The sequence below is a fragment of the Rhincodon typus genome, chromosome 20 (assembly GCF_021869965.1).
Source record: "Rhincodon typus isolate 14 chromosome 20, sRhiTyp1.1, whole genome shotgun sequence".
NCBI lineage: Eukaryota > Metazoa > Chordata > Chondrichthyes > Orectolobiformes > Rhincodontidae > Rhincodon > Rhincodon typus.
This window is the reverse complement of record NC_063351.1, coordinates 44,642,072-44,661,637: the sequence shown is the minus strand read 5'-3', so window position 1 is coordinate 44,661,637 and position 19,566 is coordinate 44,642,072. Positions and strand designations below refer to the sequence as shown.

General features: G+C 41.6%; 1 protein-coding gene across 1 annotated transcript in view; it reads right to left on the bottom strand.

Annotated features, from left to right (window-relative positions):
* Window positions 1–19,566, bottom strand: part of r3hcc1l (R3H domain and coiled-coil containing 1-like) — a 77,069-nt gene that overhangs the window by 13,632 nt on the left and 43,871 nt on the right. The window contains exon 2 of the mRNA XM_048609222.1: window positions 10,187–11,598. Within this exon, the coding sequence (XP_048465179.1) occupies window positions 10,187–11,578 (1,392 nt within the window). The 5' untranslated portion in view covers window positions 11,579–11,598. The remainder of the gene's footprint in view (window positions 1–10,186; window positions 11,599–19,566) is intronic.

The following is a 19,566-nucleotide window of genomic DNA, read 5'->3' as shown; positions in this document are numbered from 1 at the left end:
GCAATAATTACCCCAGTTAGAGTTGTCACTTTTTTGTGTACATATCTGGGCAATTTTCCACATTGTCAGGTTGATGCCTATGTTGTAGATGTACTGGAACAGGTTGGTTAAGGGTGCAGCTAGTTCTGGATCACAAGTCTTTAGTACTGCAGCTGGAATGTTGTTAGGGCCCATAGCTTTTGTAGCATTCAGTGCTTTCAGCCACTTTTTGGCATCACGTGGAGTGAATTAAACTGGCTGAAAACTGGCATCTGTGATGCTGGGAGCCTCAGGAGATGGCAGAGATAGGTCATCCTCTCGGTACTTCTGGCTTCAGATAGCAAATACTTTAGCCTTGTCTTTTGCATTGGCATTCTTAGATCTCCTTTCGAACAGAATAGGGATACGTGTGGAATCTCCATCTCCTGTCAGTGTTTTAGTTGTCCACCACTATTCATGGCTGGATGTAGTAGGGCTATCAAGTTTAGGTCTTATCCACTGGTTGTGGGACCATTTCTATCTACTGCACACTGCTTATACTGTTTGGCACATAAGTAGTCCTGTACCATAGCTTCACCAGTTGACATCTTATTGTTAGGTATGCCTGGTACTGTTCCTGCTATGCCATCCTATACTCTTCACTGAACCAGGGTTCCTCACCCAGTATCATGACAGGGTGGGATATGCTAGGCCAAGAGGTTACAGGTTGTGATGGAGTACAATTTATGAATGCCCAGTTTTGAGTTGCTAGATCTAGTCAAGATCTTAGCATGGTGGTAGCACTACACAGAATGGAGGGTATTATCAATGTGAAGATGGGACTTGTCTCCAAAGGTGATCACTCCAACTGATACTATAATGGACAAACGCAACTGTGACAGGTAGACTGGCAAGGAGGTAGTGAAGTAGATTTTCCCTCACCATCTGCTACAGACCCAGTCTAGCAGCCATGCCCTTTGTGACTTGACCAGTTAGGTCAGTAATTGTGTTACCACGTCACTCTCGATGATGGGTATTAAAGTCTCCCACCCAGAGTACCTGTTGCACACTTGACACCCACAGTGCATAATCTGATTCGTCAGCAGAGAGGTGATAATCATTGATTACCGAGTCAGTGCTGAGGTCTCTCAGTGCGACTCCTGACTGCATGTGATAATTACGATCCACCATACGTGGTGGCACTGTGGTGTGGGGCATTATGTCCGTATGATTATGAGATTCTGGCTATGTCAGGCTGTTGATAGACTAGTCTATGGGACAGCTCTTTTGATTTTTTTCCACAAGAACCTAGATGCTGGCAAGCAGGAATTTTGCAGGGTCAATAGGTCTGTGTTTGTCGTTTAGCTTCTGGTACATACTTTGATGCCAGTTGGTGTGCCTGGTTTCATTCCTTTATTTAGACTCTGCATTGGTTTGATACAACTGAGTGGTCTGGAACACAAGCCTTTGGTTATGATCCCAGAATGCTGTCCTGGCCCACAGCCTTTGTAGTATCCGATGCTCCAGCCATTTCTCAATATCTTGCGCAGCGAATCAAATTGGCTGAAGACCTGTGTCTGCAATGCTGGGGACCTCAGGAGACAGCTGAGATGGATCATCTGTTACATACCAGGGAAAGGCAAAGATTCAACCACATTGCTAGAGTTACATGTAGGCCAGACCAGGTAAGGAAGGACATTAAAGAAGGAGATAACTGAGTGTTTATATGGTTACCGCGACGTGTTTGGGCTTTATTCCATTCAAATTTCACCAACTTCCATGGATTCAAACATATATCCAGAATATTACCTGGGGTTCTAGATTACTAGCCCAGTAACATTTCCACTGTGCCACTACCTCATCTAGTCAATTTTACTGGCTTTGAGAATTCAGAAGGTTAGTTATACTCAACAGAATTCTGAGTCTCTGACCTGTTCTTGTAGTGGCTGCACTTAGATGGCTGGTCCAATTCAGTTTCTGGTCAATGTTAGCCCCCAGAATGTTGACAGTGGGGAATTCACCAATGGCAATATCATTAAATCAAGCGCTATGGTAGGATTTTCTCCTGTTGGAGACTGTCTGGCATATTAATTGCAGCATAAATATTACTTACTGCTTATCAGCCTGAATGTCATTGTCTTCCCTCATTTGGACATGGAATGCTTCGTTATCAGGAAACACAATGGTGCTGAAAAGTACTCAATTCTCAGTGAACATTCCTATCTCTGACCTCATGATGGAGAGAAGGTCATGCATGAATCAGCTGAAGGTGGTTGGGCTGACAACACTACCTTGAGGAACTCCTGCACTTGAGGTTAGCTTTACTTTGCTCATATAGACAACCTTAAGAGATACATAACAAAATGATACATTTTATACAAAAACTGCATGTGGCAATTAAAGCCTGAATCTTTCCAGGCCACACAGTAAAACTTGGCACAGCCTTCCTTGTTAGCCAGCTGTATCTAGACTTCAGAATTGTTCCACATGTTAGAACAAAATTGTATCGTCAAGAGATTATTCATCTAACTGCAAGCAACTGTAATTGCAAAGAAAAAACCCTGAATCAAGGAGGGGGACAGGTGGCGGTTGTTTATTTTAACAACTGCACTTCATCTCTTCTAAAAAAATACATCCTGGCATGCTAACATTTGTACTAATTGGTTTTATTTACTGACCGTGTCACATCAAGGTGCTACATTATCCTCCTGTCAGAAACAAATAGTACCGGTGCTCGAAGCAGCATGATAACGTAGAAGAATGGACGGCTAGGAACAGCGTAGCTGTGATTTAAATCGACAAATTTTAAAGCTGTTGTAAATGAGGAGGCAAAAGTATGAGTGGCTTTTAAGAATGCAAATTGAGCCTTAAAAATAAATTATGGCTTTTTCTCACTTTCTATCATCAATTCTAATTATTACTATAGCCTCAATAAAAGAAAACAGCCAAGAGCTAATTTGAGAGTACTTCAGTAATAGGCAAGCCACTCATAGGTATAAGAGATATTCTATAGCACTTCCTAGACAAAGGAAGACCTTCTAAAGGACATCGAACACATTCAGGGAAACAAGGCGGTCTCTTAGGAATTTGAGAGAATCTTTGTTGAGGGAATCACAAGGTCAGAGGATGAAGATAACTTGGTAAGACTGTCTACCAGGAATTGCAAAAAGCTAAATACTCAAACATCTCAGGGGATAAAATGGAAGCCAGAGGTGAATGAAAGAGGTCTAAATAGTAGAGTGCATCGCATACTAAAGTTTGTGGGCCAACAGTGTGAACCTAAAGTACCAGTTTGTAGTCACAGGACAAATCACAATGCACATTTTGTTTTTGGACAAGACCTTGGTTAGGCCTCACAGTTAGCATGCAGTACCCAATTTATTTCTTCCCACCAACTGGGAAATATTGAAGCTTTGGTAAGGATCCAGAGGAGAGTCACAAGATTAGTGTCAATTTTACAACATCTTAGTAATGCAGATAGACTGAAAATGCTGGGCCTGTATAACTTCTTGAAGCCTCAGGATTGGTATGATCAAGATTACAGAATAAAGTAGTGTCACATAATATTTACAGGGGCAAATCATTTCAAATGGAATTGTTAAGAGGAGACCAGGGGTCATGGCTACAAGGGTAAAACTACATTAGAATTAAATGGCCCTTTATGCTGGAGAGTATTGGGGCTGTGAAATAAGCTGCTGGCTTGTGTAGTGAATGTCTGCTGAACTGTTTCAAGAGAGAGCTGAAACGGTTTCTGACAAGGACAGAGAATCTCCAGTGAGCTAGACGTCCTGTAATACAACTCAGATCAGCAGGCTATTCTGGACTAGATCCAATGATGGGGAAGATGGGGGCGTCAGAGAAAAAAGTACTAGATAGCCTTTGTCAAGTGACCTGGAGTTTTAGGCAGCTTATTGACTCTTCTATGAATTCCATAATTTTCGATAGATGGGAAGGGTTTGTATTGTGACACACCATACATCAAAATTACATTAAACAAGTTGGATGGACCAATGGGTTTTCATTCATTAACAGGAAAATGAATCAACGCCCGGGCCAGCAGCTTTTGCCCTCTCAAAGCGCTGAAGCAAAGGTGATGGTGTGTCTTCCTGAATAGATAAAATCTGTGGGGGGTAGGCACACCCACTGTGCTGCTAAAAAGCAAGTTCCAGAAGTTTGACCCTGCAACACTGAAGGAACTGCAAATGTAGTTTCAAGACAGAGAATTGTGGGGTCTAGAGGAATATGCAGTCTCATATTGATGTATATCTATTGCCCTTTTTCTTTTAAATGGTAGAGGTCACATGATTGTAAAATGTTGCAAAGGAACCTTAATGAGTTGCTGCAGGGCATCTTGTAGATGATACATGCTGTGGGTGCTGTGGGAGGTGGGATTATGGTATTAGCTTGATGATTAGCCATGATCAGAATGAATAGCAAAGCAAGCTCAAGGGGTGGTATGACTCCTGCTCTTGTTTTGTATGTTTCTATGAACTCCTATACCTGAACCCTTTCATTGATATTTGCTGGAAACTGCATTTGTGAATGGAACAAGAACAAGAATAATCAAGGTTTAATTGTCCACTCAGGTTCTATATTAAGAACCGCCACTTTAACCAAAAAACATGGGTCAGTCTCTTTAGGAGGAAGGAACACGGAAGGTAACTGTCTTTGGGGAACATGGGGAAATCAGAGACTGCACTGTAACATACGAACAGGAGAAGGTCATTCAGCCCCTTGAATGTGTTCCACCGTTCATTGAGATCATGGCTGATCTGTGGCTTATTTTCATAATGCTGTTTTTGGCTCATATCCCTTCATACCTTTGCTTAATAAAAAAAATGATCAATCTCAGACTTAAAATAACAACTGATCAGACATCAACTGGCACGTGCGGAAGAATCATCTTTTGCGTGTAGAAATGCTTTCTAACATCTTTCCAAACAATTTGGCCCTAAGTTTTAGACTATGTCAATAGAAGGTTGCCCAAAGAGTCATGAAATGCTGAACATTGTGTAATCATTGATGAGCATCCCCACAACTGACATTATGACAGAGGGAAGATCACTAATGATACAGCTGAAGATAGTCTGGCCTAGATCACTAGCTTGAGGAACTTCTGCAGAGATATTCTGGAACTGAGGGGACTGACCTCCAACAACTACAACCATCTTCCTACGTGCCAGATATGTTTACAACCAGCAAAGTCTACCCCCAATTCCCATTTTTCTAGGGCTCCTTAATGCCAGACTCAGTCGAATGCAGCCTTGATGTCAAGGCCTGTCACTCTCACCTTTGGATTTCAGTTCTTTTGTCCATGTTTGAACTAAGGGATGTAATGAGGTCAGGGGCTGAATGGCCCTGGAAGAACCCAAACTGGATGTCAGGGAGTAGGTGCTACTTGGTTGATGACACCTTCCATCACTTTATCGATGATCGAAAGTAGACTGATGTGGTAGTAATTTGCTGGGTTGGTTGTCCTGCTTTTTGTGTACAGGATATACCTGTGCAATTTTCCAACTGTCGGGTATGATGCCAGTGTTGAGAGCTTGGCTACGGGAATGGCAAATTCTACAGTATAAACCTTCAGTACTATCGCCAAAATGCTGTCAGGGCCCACAGCCTTAGCAGCATCCAGTGCCTCCAGCCATTTCTTGCTGTCACATGGAATGCATCGAATTGGCTGAATATCGGTATCTGTGATGCTGGGGACCACTGGAGGAGGCCAAGATGGACCATCCATTCGGCACTTCTGGCTGAAGATTGCTACAAATGCTTCAGCCTTATATTTGCACTGATGTGTTGATTCTTCCATCATTGAGGATGGGGATATTTGTGGCGCCTCCTCCTCCAGTGAGTTGTTTAACTGTCCACCATCATTCACGACTGGATGTGGCAGGGCTGCAGAGCTTGGATCTGAGATTTGAGATTGTATCACTTCAGCAGGATGTCTTAGAATGTTTTATAGAGCAAAGAAGAAAATAGTTTCAATATTTCACGATCAGAACATTTATCTTGTGCTCTGACTTTGAATATGTGCAATGGAAATAAATTACAGCCAAAAATAGCTTGAAATGAGCATCATAAAATATATCTATCATTTTGACACGTGAAACTACTGTAGCATTCCAACCTAGCTACAGTCCCGCAAGCGAATGTTACTAACATCACAACAAAAGTAAGTGGCAAATAAATAAAAACACGACAAATAAAATTTAAAATAAAATTCAGCTGCTTCTGCTTTCATCTTCCATTACTGGCAGGATTTCTTTCATCTCTTGTGCCCTTCTCAGATTTCTCAAACTTAACATCTTCCTTGTAATTTTTAAAAATTAATTTAAAAACACACTCTTTGAATATGTTTTTGGCCCCTATCCTTCATCACAAAACCCCTGTAACCCCTACCCATTCAGACTTTTGCTCTCTTCCATAATGTTTTCCATGGCGCCGCCCTAGGATTGCCAACTCCAATTGGATGCATTTCTGGATGTTTAATTACAGGATGTACTGCTTCCTTCTGATCTAGCTCAACCCTACCCTCCTGCCATTGGCTGCCACTTCGATCACCGTGCACACCAGTTTTACTCTGCCAACTCACAAGTAAATAGACAGCCTAACAATCTGATGATTCTTGACTATCAGCCTTTTCTCACCAACAGCTTTATGTTTTTAAGTAATAAAAGTGTTGAATAAAATATTAATATTTTAAACACCTCTGATTCTTCACCATAAGTGATCACAGAGGTGGCCTTAAGATAAATCTTTAATTCTGGACATTCCAACACTACCCTGGAGGATAACGCAGCTACTCCAGCAAGATGGCAGCAGGGTACGTTGCTTCATTCGGAGCTCCACTCTGCTCACCAGTTCCCTTTCCTTTTTTTTTCCCTCTTCTTCTCTTCTCACTGCAGTAAATCTATCCCCGCCCACCCCCTGCCCTTTTAACTACCTACCTAAGGAGTCGGGAAGGAGTCAGGTCACAACCGGAACCGTGTGGCGGAAGCCAAATGTGTGGGCCATGGCCTGTAGCGGCAGTGGCGACAGCGGGGCCGGCGAGGGGGACAGTGGACGGCAAGAGCGGGGCCAGCGAGGGGGCAGTGGGTGGTGAGAGTAGGGCCGGTGAGGGGATGGCGGTGAGAGCGAGGCCGGTGAGGGAGCAGCGGGCGGTGAGAGTAGGGCTGGTGAGGCGATGGCGGTGAGAGCGGGGCCAGCGAGGGGGCAGTGGGTGGTGAGAGTAGGGCTGGTGAGGCGATGGCGGCGAGAGCGGGGCCGGCAAGGGCGCAGTGGGCGGTGAGAGCGGGGCCAGTGAGGCGGTGGCGGCGAGGGGGCAGTGGGCGGTGAGGCGGTGGTGACGAGAGTGGGCCTTTCGCTCGGCGGTGGCCTCCTGGGTCCTAGCGAATGGAGCGGCGCCAGCAGCGTTGTGGAGCTGGGACTTGGGACTTAGATCTGCACTTTTTTTTTCGCCTTGCTTACCTTTTGGCACTGTTGACATCTTTTAGTTCTGGTTTTTGTAGCCAAGTGGCCACCAGTGAATGGCAATTTTGTGCATTTTTTGCCGTATGTATTATGTATTCCTATACTTGTACATGTGACAAATAAATCTAAATCCTTGAAAAATCTTAAATCACCATGTGGTGAGCAACACAACAACATTCATGGAATAGGGCACCCCACTAACTAGAATCTGAAATTATTAAAAATACCAACTTGTTAGTTTGAAGTTATTGTAAAATAAAACAGCTGAACTCAGTTGTGAGGAGAGGCTGGGCTTGTTTTCCTTGGAGCGGAGGAAGCTGAGGGCAATCTGATTGATGTATACAAAATTACAAGAGGCACATACAGAGTAGATTGTGAGAATCTTTTCATGATGGCCAATGTGTCAAAGACCAGACAGCATAAGTGTAAGGTGAGGAATAAGTGGTTTAGGGGAAATCCACCAGAGGTTGATAGAAATAGGGAAGGTGTTACCTGAGAGGGTGGTGGAGGCAGGTGCTCTCTCAACATTTAAGAAGCATGTGAATAAGTACTTAAAATGCCAGGGCATAGTCAGCTATGTACCTACTGCAGGTAAATGGGAATAGTGTAGTTTGGTGTTTGTTGATTGGGCATTGACATTGACATGGTTGGCTGAAAGGCATGTTTCTACACTGTATGATGCCCTCGATGTTTACAGAGAAAAATCAAAGGTGGACAGGCTTGAAGCTTCAAATTTCAGTGTTTGTCAAGAATATTTCTGTTCAATTTCTATTATGACCAACTGCAATGGGCTCACCAACATTTTTGATTTAGCAGCAGCACCTGATCCCAGTGCCTGCCAGATATTTTTACTGTATGTTGTAGTATTTGCATTACATTGTTACTTCTAGAAAGAGAATTAAAGGTGTTGCTTCAATAAAAGAGCTTTTGATCTCATCATTACTATTTGCTTTAAAAAATCCATATATTCAAGTCAATGAGACTACAGAAAAAATGGGTTAAGTTATTGGATCATTTGAGCATCAAGAGAAATATGACCTGAATAATGAGCACTTTGCTATGCAAAATGCTTTAATAAGATCATAGGGGCCGCACGGTAGCTCAACGGTTAGCAGGAACGAACGGAGTTCGATTCCACCCTCGGGTGACTGTCTGTGTGAACTGTCTGAATGTTTGCACATTCTCCCCGTGTCTGCGTGGGTTTCCTCCGGGTGCTCCAGTTTCCTCCCACAGTCCAAAGATGTGCACGTTAGGGGATTGGCCATGCTAAATTGCCCATAGTGTCTAGGGATATGCAGGCTAGGTTGATTAGCCATGGGAAATGAGAGGTTATGGGGATAGGGTGGAACAGGTGGGAGGAAGGTCAATTTGGACTCGATGGACCAAATGCCCTGCCTCCACACTGCAAGGATTCTACGATTCTATGAAGGATTATGTCCAAAAAAATCCTAGTTTTAGAAATAAGAAGTCTGAACAAGCACAAGGCATCTTGCTTAGATCACAATCTCCAGTGAGAACTTTCCATACACACAGTAATCCTCAAAGAAAATACCAAATAAGCAGAATAGGCATTCTTCGTTCATCACTATTCAAGATTGCCCAGCCTCAGCAACACTGCAATCAAGTCCTGTGATTAAAAAATAGAAATAAGAGTAAGCTCTTCAGACCCTCATGCCTGTTCCAACTCTACCTTCCTGCCCTAATCCTAACCCAATTCTGAGAACCTGAGGTCTTGAATAGGCGGTGACTCAGTTTGTACAGTTTCCTGAGGTCAAGAATTCCAAAGATTCACAACCCATTGAAAGTGACTCATATGTAAATTATCACTAGTCAAGAGTTGCACTGACAAGGCCTTGGGAAGGTTGATAGGTTCCCTGGGGAATACCTACTGTGGCTAGATGGAACAGTAATGAAAACCATCAGTCTGGGAATCAATTAAATGACAAATAGCAAATTTCTGAAGGATCCATACAAAGGCAGAAAGACATCAGGCACATCTGAAGGTCACAACAACATTGAAGAGATTCAACATCATTGAAGACAAAGCAGTCTGTTCCTGCCAGGGAGTGGAATATCCATTCCCTCTGCAGTAACTACACTGTGTCTGCAGTGAGTATGTACGAGATGCTGCACATTAACTCGCCTAGCTTACTTCAACAGTACCTTCCAGCTTTCACCTCCATCACCAAGAAAGTCAAAAGCGTTGAGATCATGGGAGTGCCATTATCTTCATGTGCCTCTGGGAGTCATTCAATATCCTGATTTCACTACGTACTGCTATTCCTTTATTGTCAATAGGTCAAAATTTTCCTACCCACTACCACTATGGATAAATCTGCAAATGATTTCTGGAAGACCCCATTACAGCAACTAGGTATGGACAATAAATGTTTTTTCTGATGAAGGGTCTAGGCCCGAAACGTCAGCCTCTCTGCTCCTATGATGCTGCTTGGCCTGCTGTGTTCATCCAGCCCTGCACCTTGTTGTCTCGGATTCTCCAGCGTCTGCAGTTCCTACTATCTCTCATGGACAATAAATGTGACTGTTCCAAGCTCACCAACATCTAAGAACAACTATTTTTTAAAAATCATGAATATAGAATCATATGACTTGCTAAAGTGAGGATTTTAATGAAGTACACGTGAATATAATCCAAATTTCAAGCAGAGAATTCAAAAGTACAGTTTGCGAATTCTTTTGCTCCTCTCCTGGCAATTTTATTTCACAGAAAAATATTTTTTAAAAAATTCTTTACCTCGTCGAGGAAATGAGGGTCCAAGCAATCTCCATCGTCATTGAAAAGGGCATCCCAAGTGTCATCCTCTGGTTCTTCAGGAACAGCTGCTTTAATACACTCAGTTTCTTCTGTATCAGTATTTAGTTGATCTGAAGCCAGTGAGATTTGGTTGACACCTTGCAAAGCAACACCGAATTCAGCCTCCTGCTCCATGCTGACAGGTTTGCTGTCTGTCAGGTTGATTGCAGTGTTGTCTCTTTCTATTAAAGATGCAGACTTTTCCGTTCCTTGCTGCACTTCTTGTATGGTTGAAAGAGCAACAAATTTGAAACTTGGAGAATCTGAGAAGACTACATTTCCAGATGAAGTGGTGGGTAAACTAACACTGTTCTCATTTAGAAACATAATCTCAGTTCCCTGAGAGAAAGAGTCATTATCTATCCTAGTTTCATGCTCTGTTGCATTGTTCACAGCAAATATCTTGTAAGAACTGTCTACTTCAGTAGCTCCAGTGCATGAATATTGTCTACTGCTCCTTTCCATCTGCTGTGCCTCTTTTACACCTTCTGAGCATTCTAATACATTTTGTTTCACAGCATCTGAGCATTTACAGATGGCTAATTTAGAGGATACCAGCTCACTTGGCTTAAGAAAATTGTCAGAATCACAACTTCTGCTCACACCAGAGGCAGCTTTTAGATGGAAAGATTTGTTTACATCAGTCTCATGCTCGCTTGCGACAGAATCTGCATTATTGTGTCGGTCATTATTTCTGTGTTCTGACTGTTCATCACTAGACATATTTGCGGTAATCTGTTGTGCAGGGGTTTGGATTTCTGTGTGACTGGATTTCATTCCTTCTCCATTACTCTCAGCAATTGAGCTGGTAACTTCAAGTAAACCATTTGCTGCTACATCAATATTATTACATTTTTGTGACACTGCTTCTTTATGCATCAGTTCTTTCTCTCTGTGGTGCAATTTACTACTCTTTGACCCTGCCCTACACTTCTGCTGGGTCGCCTTCTTTCCTTTTAAGTGCTTTGATTCCAATCTGTTTCCTTCACTTGACTTCCTTTCTCGGACAGAGTGCACAGATTGCCTCTTTTTAAAATCTTTGTTTGTGTGCTCTCCTTGGCTTTCTTCCTTATGAGGTAAGTTGCTTTGTGTGTGAATCCACTCATGGGGCATTCCCAAGTTATTGTAAGGAAATACCTTTACGGTAGTACTTTTCTCGGTCTCTTCTGCTGCAATTACCGTACTTGTGAGTACCTTTTGGGCTTCTACCTCTAGTTTGGGATCACAGCTTAGCTGCTGCTCTGTGCTCAAGTGCCGCCGTGCTCTGGGAATGTACAGAGCTTTGTCTGGTCTCTTTGACCGTGGTTTGCTCTTGTCCTGTTCTTGCTCCATACAGTTTTTCCTTTTCTTATCTGGAAAGGCAGTAAATAAGAAACCAATTTTCAATCCACTTCACTGTTGTCTATTAGCAACACACTGCAAGAACCACCGAAAATAAGAGACGAGCCAGTACAAATTAATTATCAGTTTTTGTCAAGATGACTAAAAGGGGATGTCATTACTCTTCATGCACTGATTAAATATGGCAACCTTCACCTAAATCAAAACAGTTCCTTTTAGTTGTATAGTTATTTCCTTCTAATATTTTCATAGAGTCTTACAGCATGGAAACAGACCCTTCAGTCCAAGTAGTTTATGCTGACCACGTTCCCAAACCAAACTAGTCCCACTTGCTTGCATTTGGTCCATATCCCTCCAAATCTTTCATATTCATGTACTTATCCAAATACCTTTTAAATGTTGTAACTGGAGAGAAATAGCCCAAATAAATTGTTGCTTAACATTGTTACTTGTAAATGCCAATTGATTAAAAAATATAAATTTCTAACTTTATATTACTTTTCAGGGAAGGAACATGTAAGCTACATTTTCATTTTAAAAAATTAGAGTAGTTAGTTATTGGAGTTTTGATGTGTGTGGGACTATGTGGCAGTATACAAGATGTTTTCATGCACAGCAAAACTCAGATTTTGTCTCGTTCACCAAACAGGAAGATGGTACCAAATGCACACGAAGGAAGAGAGGGAAAAGATGAGAAAGAATATGGAGGGCAAGGTGGTTCTGAAATCCAGCAGAGGGGTACCAATATAGAATTCAAGAAAGAAGAAACAAAGAAAGTAGTCACCCATAGCGCAGATTATAAAATTAGTGCAACAAAGCCTGCTACAGCAGAAAAGGGGAGCAACGTGGAAAAACTTGAAATTAAGAACAAGATTTCTGAAGTCAATTCAGCTTGAAAGGCAGATGTTGTCAAAATAAATTTTTAGAGATTCTTGTTAACACTGAAGAAAATGAGTCAGACAAAATAAAAAGCCAAGTCTGCTTTTTTCACTGTCAGGAAGCCAAACAAACCACCATAAAGACAGGTCTTTGCTTTGCCATATATTGGAAGGTCAATAGAATGTAGTATGAAATTTTCAATTAACAACCATTTGAACCATAAAGGAACTCTGAAAAGTTCTACCTTGCCAAATTCCAAAGGAAGAAATTTCAGGGTGAAGTAATAATGGAAGCGGGTCCGTCACTGATAGATCAGTAGTGATAGTAGTATAACAAGGAGTAGTGGGAAAACGTAAGTAGCAGGAGCATTGTACAAAAATAGCAAAAGTCAGATGGGGTCATTTCTACCACCCCACCCCACTCCCCAAACCAATAGTAATGGCTATCGGTGTATTAAACAAAACCTTGAGACAACAGACATTATGGTCTCAGAGAAACTGTAACTGCGGGGCCCATGCAATGGAAAAGGTTCAAGGTAAATTATTAGAGAACTTGGACACGAGTCTATCCTGCATCATACCCATGCTTGGTGACTTCCATAACCTGTGGATAAGGCCAAACCAAAAGGGACATAAATTTAAGATATGACCTTAATAAATCTGAAGAAGAATTCAAGAGAAACTGCTTAACCAAGAGAGTAATTGGAACAAAGAATTTGCTATCACAGGAAGTGGCCGAAACAGTTGATGCACATACCTTCAAAAGAAAACTAGGTAGCTACACTAGGGAGAAAGAAACAGAAGTACATGCTACAACAAATATATAGAATGCTGGAGTAACTCTGCAGGTATATCAGCTAACTTTGCTCAAGTTCAACCCCGATCTATAACATGCCTTAGGCCATTTTGCTACAAGTGCTGCATAATTGGAAGATGACATTGCTGAGGTTTTTATATATCCACATAGGGAACAGACAGCAAAGTGATCAAGATAGCAGTTCCCCATCTCATCTCCTGATCTCCACTGGCCACAACTGCTTCACAAGGATTTAAAACATTTTTTGCACTGCAAATACATCCTTCTAACATGTGGAATATTCTACAAGGCACTGAAACATGCAGCAATCTTTTGGAAGAAAACACTATTGAGACTTTTTAGACACATTCAAAGAATTAAACACTTTTTAAAACCGTAACATTGATTTTTAGCCATTGTTCACTTTGTAGAAAAGTAAAAGAAGTTCTTAAATTCCTTACAGTATCCAATATTTCAGCACTGCTTTCCTTGCCTCGCAAATTCTTCTTACCTGGCTGGGTTCAAAATATCTACTGCCTTTTTCCTTCATAAGTATTCCAATCACATTCAATTTTGATACTATGGAGAGTATTCCCTTGCCAGTTATATCCCTCGCTTTTAATTTCACAATAGCTGCATGATTAAGATTTAAAGTAACAATGCAAAATGCTATTACCTGCTCAGATTTCAGGAATGTACAACGTTGGGGGCTAGAGTGAGATTTTTCTTAAAATGTGGTCAGTACGACTTCGGTAATACATCAAAGAGAAACACAAAGCCAAAGTTGAAAAATTACCAGTTCCTAAAAGTAAGTTAATGGGATATAGACATTGCTGTTATTGTCCATCTTTAGCTGCATTGGAGGTGGTGGTGATTAGCCACCATCTTCAACTGCTGCAGTCCATGTGATGTAGATACACTAACAGTGCGCGCACACGTGTGTGTGTGTGTGCGTGTGAGTCAGAGTGTGTGTGTGCGCGTGCACAAGCATGTGTGTACACACATGCATGTGGGGGCGTTTGGGCAGGGGGTAAGGAGAGGAGGGCAGTGACAAAAAAGAAACAGATTAATTTCCAAGGCAGGATGAGGTAGGACTCAGATAAAACTTGCAGTTGATAGTGTTTTCATGCATATGCTGCCTTTATTCTTCTTGAAAGTACAGGTTGTAGGTTTGGAAGGTGCTGCCAAAGGAGCATTTGCTAGCAAGTTGCTGAAGCACATCTTAAAATGATGCGCTCTGATGTTAAGGTGCATCATTGGAGGAAGGAGAGTCTGCCAAGCAGGCTGTTTTGTCCTGGTTGATGTCAAGCTCAAGCTTCGAGTATTTTTGGAGCCAGACTCATTCAGCTAGGTGGGGAGCATTGTTGACTTGTGCCTTGTAATGGACAGGTTTGAGGGAGTCAGGTGGTGAGTGACTCATAGAAGTTTCATCATTTGACCTGCTTTTATAGCCATTATAGCCAATAGTGACTTCATGAATGTTGATCCTGTGGGATATAGTGGTGGTAATACCATTGAATGCCAAGAGGATAAGTAGATTCTCTCTTATTAGAGATGGATCATTGTCTAGCACCTGCAATACAAATTTACTCGCCGCTTATTAGCTCAAGTCCAAATAATGCCCAAGTCTAGCTTCAGGTGTGCATAGATTACTTCTCTATTTGAAAAGGTGCAAATGTACCCTACAGTACAATAATCTAATTCTAAAATATAATGGAATTGTAACTTAGATGGTGGTAAAAAATAAACTGCTAAAGAAACTCATCAGGTCTGGCAACATCTGTGGAGAGAGAGAAACTGAGTTCATGATCCAAATCCAATATGGTGCTTCTTTGAAGCTGAAGACAGGAAGGATAGTGGGAAGGAGCATCATTTTGGACTCAGAAAATTAACTCTATTTCTCTCACCAAAGATGTTTCCAGACCTGAGTTTCTCCAGCACTTTTTGGTTTTATTTCAGATCTTCAGCATCTGCAGTAATTTATTTTTGTTCAATGCCAGAATAACTTAGCCCCGGATAGCCCAGATCATTTAGTTTTAACTCAATGAGATACATACTGGAAAGAAGCAGATCAACGCTTGGGTTGTAAGGCAATTCCTTTGGACCACTGCTTGCACTGCAGTCATGGTTCAAATTAATTTGTATTTGTTTTACTGCTTTCTTTTTCAAAAACATAAATCTCAAGTGAACTTCATGTGCTTTGTGCGATTCTCACTTACTGAATTTCATAAAGTTGGAAAAAGAGGTTTTGATTGCTCACAAAAAGCAGACAGTACTCTAGAACCAAATACAAATTTATAATACTATCTTGGAAATCCATCTCTGTTCAACTTCTGCACAAGTTTAGGTTATGAGGAGTGCAATGGAGTGATACAAACTCAATTAACTGTTGACTAATTCAACTAACAAATAACTGGTATCCACACATTTGCTTCTTAATTAATTTACCATTTATCTAAGTTACAGACCTGTTGGATGTCTCAATTCAGGTTTTGCATGACTTTCTTGACTCCAAGTCAATGAATGTACCATCAAAAATACCTCTCCTCTCAGCATTTGTTTCTTATTGATTTTTCCACTTTCAAAAGATTTTTGATGTTTTGATTGGTTTATTGGTAATATTCTCTCATGTTGAATCAGAAGCTCGAGAGTTCAAACTCAATTCCAGGACAGCAAGTAGATTAAAGCTGACATTTCAGAGGGAGAACTGTGTGATCAGAGGCTCCACCTTTCCAATGAGATCTTATGCTAAGGATCCAAATGCTTCTTGAAGAGTACAGAAAATATTCCATGTTTCAAGGAGCAGGGAATTTTGCAGGGATCACGGAGAAAACACCAACCTTGAGTCAACATCACTAAAAACAGACCAGAGGTTCATATCTCATGTGCTGTTTTTCATGAATTGTTATGTGCAAAAGGATTGCCACATTTACATACAGAAATGGAAATGATACTTGGAGAAGTAATTAATTAGCTGTGAATTGCTTTGGGGCATCAAGAGAATATGAAAGAAAGAATTTTCATTTACATAATATTTTTCACAATCTTGGGATATCTTATCAAATACTTCCAAAGGGTCACCACTGTTGCAATGTAGGAAATATGGCTGACGAAGCACATGTTTATGAATCCACTCGTCTACAAACTCTTGCTGATCATTACAGTCCAGATGACAGAGTCCTCAGTTACTCTTTCTCAGGCCACTTTAGATGGCTTGATATGTTATTTTCAGTTGTCAGAGCCTAACAGGTCTTGTCTTCAACTCTGTGCTCTTTCCAACTGTACAATACACAGTCTCAGCTCTATCCAGAGAAACCTGCTTCAACACAAGGATATGTTTGAAGACTGCCAAAGAAAAAGTTATTCCATTTGGAGAGGATCTTGCTAATTTCCTTTTTACATGAGTTTGTAGTGTGTTTTGAATGCAAGTAGTATATGTGGGTGATCCAATCTCACTGTAATTAACTTTCCATTTAATCTTCTTTTTAGCTGTTCATCCCTATGGCAGCCTCAAGTCGCATGGAAATTTCTTGCAAAATAATCCAGTTAACCAATTCAGAATATTCCCCCACACAGTTTGATTTTAAAGAATCATATGAAATAAAATTCAAGGATTTCCCAGCATATTATTACACCCTCCATTTTGTTCACTCCAATTAAATCCTCTCTTCACCTCTTCTGCTCCAAAGAAAACAACCCCAACCTTATTCTCAGCTTCTTCAGAGCTAAAATTCTCAATTCTTCAGTAATACCTTCTTTAGTGCTTTTCTGAAATATTAATTTTGGATGTGGGGGTTGCTGATCATGTCAATATTTATTGTGAATCCCTAATTGCTCAGAGGGCAGTAAAGGATTAATTGCATTGCTCTGGCTCTGGAGTTATATATGTCTGACTACGTAAGTATGGCACATTCGTTCCCTAAAATGACATTAGTGAACCAGATGAATTTTAAAGACAACCAACAGTGGTTACATGATCACCTTAGGTTTTATTTTGTTGCACGGTCACCATTGGATTTTTCTTTTAATTCCAGATTTTTATTGAATTCACATTTCACCATCTGCTGTGGTGTAATTTGAACCCATTTGTCCAGAGCATTATTTCAGAGATAGTAGGAACTGTAGATGATGGAGAATCTGAGATAACAAGGTGTAGAGCTGGATGAACACAGCAGGAGAGCTGACGTTTCGGGCCTAGACCGTTCCTTCAGAAATGGGGGAGGGGAAGGGGGTTCTGAAATAAATAGAGAGAGAGGGGGAGGCCGATAGAAGATGGATAAAGGAGAAGATAGGTGGAGAGGAGACAGACAGGTCAAAGAGGCGGGGGTGGAGCCAGTAAAGGTGAGTGTAGGTGGGGAGTTAGGGAGGGGATAGGTCAGTCTAGGGAGGATGGACAGGTCAAGGGGGTGGGATGAGGCTAGTAGGTAGGAGATGGGGGTGGGGCTCGAGGCGGCTTGGGGACCACTTTGCGGAACACCTACGCTCGGTTCACACTAAACAACTGCACCTCCCAGTCGCAAACCATTTCAACTCCCCGTCCCATTCCTTAGACGACATGTCCATCCTGGGCCTCCTGCAGTGCCACAATGATGCCACCCGAAGGATGCAGGAACAGCACCTCATATTTCACTTGGGAACCCTGCAGCCCAATGGTATCAATGTGGACCTCACAAGCTTCAAAATCTCCCCTCCCGCTACCGCATCCCAAAACCAGCCCAGCTTGTCCCTGCCTCCCTAACCTGTCCTTCCTCCCACCTCAAGCCCCACCCCATCTCCTACCTCCTAGCCTCATCCCGCCCCCTTGACCTGTCCATCCTCCCTAGACTGACCTATCCCCTCCCTAACTCCCCACCTACACTCACCTTTACTGGCTCCACCCCCGCCTATTTGACCTGTCTGTCTCCTCTCCATCTATCTTCTCCTTTATCCATCTTCTATCCGCCTCCCCCTCTCTCCCTATTTATTTCAGAAACCCCTTCCCCTCCCCCATTTCTGAAGGAGGGTCTAGGCCCGAAACGTCAGCTTTCCTGCTCCTCTGATGCTGCTTGGCCTGCTGTGTTCATCTACACCTTGTCCAGAACATTAGTCTGGGGATCCGGATTACTAATCTAATGATATTACTACTACATCAATGCCTCCATATCAGTCATGCAATCACCACCTACCTGTGACATGGTAACTGGTACAGGATTGTACATAGTACTATATTGGCAGTCTAACTTTTGTTTTACACAGTTTAGGGTTAACCATCCCTTTCTGTATTCTCGGCCTCAACCAATAAAGGAAATTATTTCATGCACTTTTTTGAGCATCTTGCCTCTCTATGGACATAGACTCCAAGGTCTCTTTGTCCCTTTAAACCTCTTATAATCCTATAATTTATTGTGCATGCACTTGCCTTGTTTGTTCTTCCCAAATACATTATCTTACACTTCTCGAGATTGAGTACCATTTGCCATGTTTCTGACCAGATAACAAGACTGTAGATGTCTTTCTACAGCATATCGCATTCTTCATCATCAATCACACAGTCAGTTTTCATATCATCTGCAAACCTCCTAATCATGCCCTCGACATTTAAATCTAAATCATTGATATATATCAGAAACAGCAAAGAACTAAGTTTTTTGATTTGATTCGTTATTGTCACATGTGCCTAGGAAGTGAAAGGTTTTGTGTTGCATGCAGTACTGGCAGATCATATCATACAAAGTGCATTAGGGTAATAGAACAGAGCGAAGAAGACAATGTTACAGCTACAGAAAAGGTACACAAAGAGCGAGATCAACATTAAATTTTAAATTTGAGAGGTCCGTACAGAAGTCTAATAGCGGGGAAGAAGCTGTTCTTGAATCTGTTGGTGCTTGCTAAACACAAATACTCCATATCCATTTTGCTTCTAGCCAAAGAAAATTTTGGATCCAACTTGTCACTTTCCCTTGGATTCCCAGAACTTTTATTTTTCTGACTAGTCGATGCCAAAATCCTTGCTAAAACTTGCACTGATTACACAAAATGCCCTATCCTTATCAATATCCCTTTTTACATCCTCAAAAAAAATTCAGGTTAGTCCAACACAACCTTCCCTGAACAAATCCATATTGACTGGTCTTCACGAATCCATTCCTTGCCAGATTATTTTACACTAAGCAACATTTCCAGTAATCTTCTCAACACCAAGATTTGACCAACTGGCTTGTACTCACTAATACTTTTCCCAACATTTTTAAACAAAGGTACAGCTTTAGTGGCCCTCCAGTGCCTGTAGCCAGATAAGATTGGAAAATAAAAACAGTAGTTGCTGG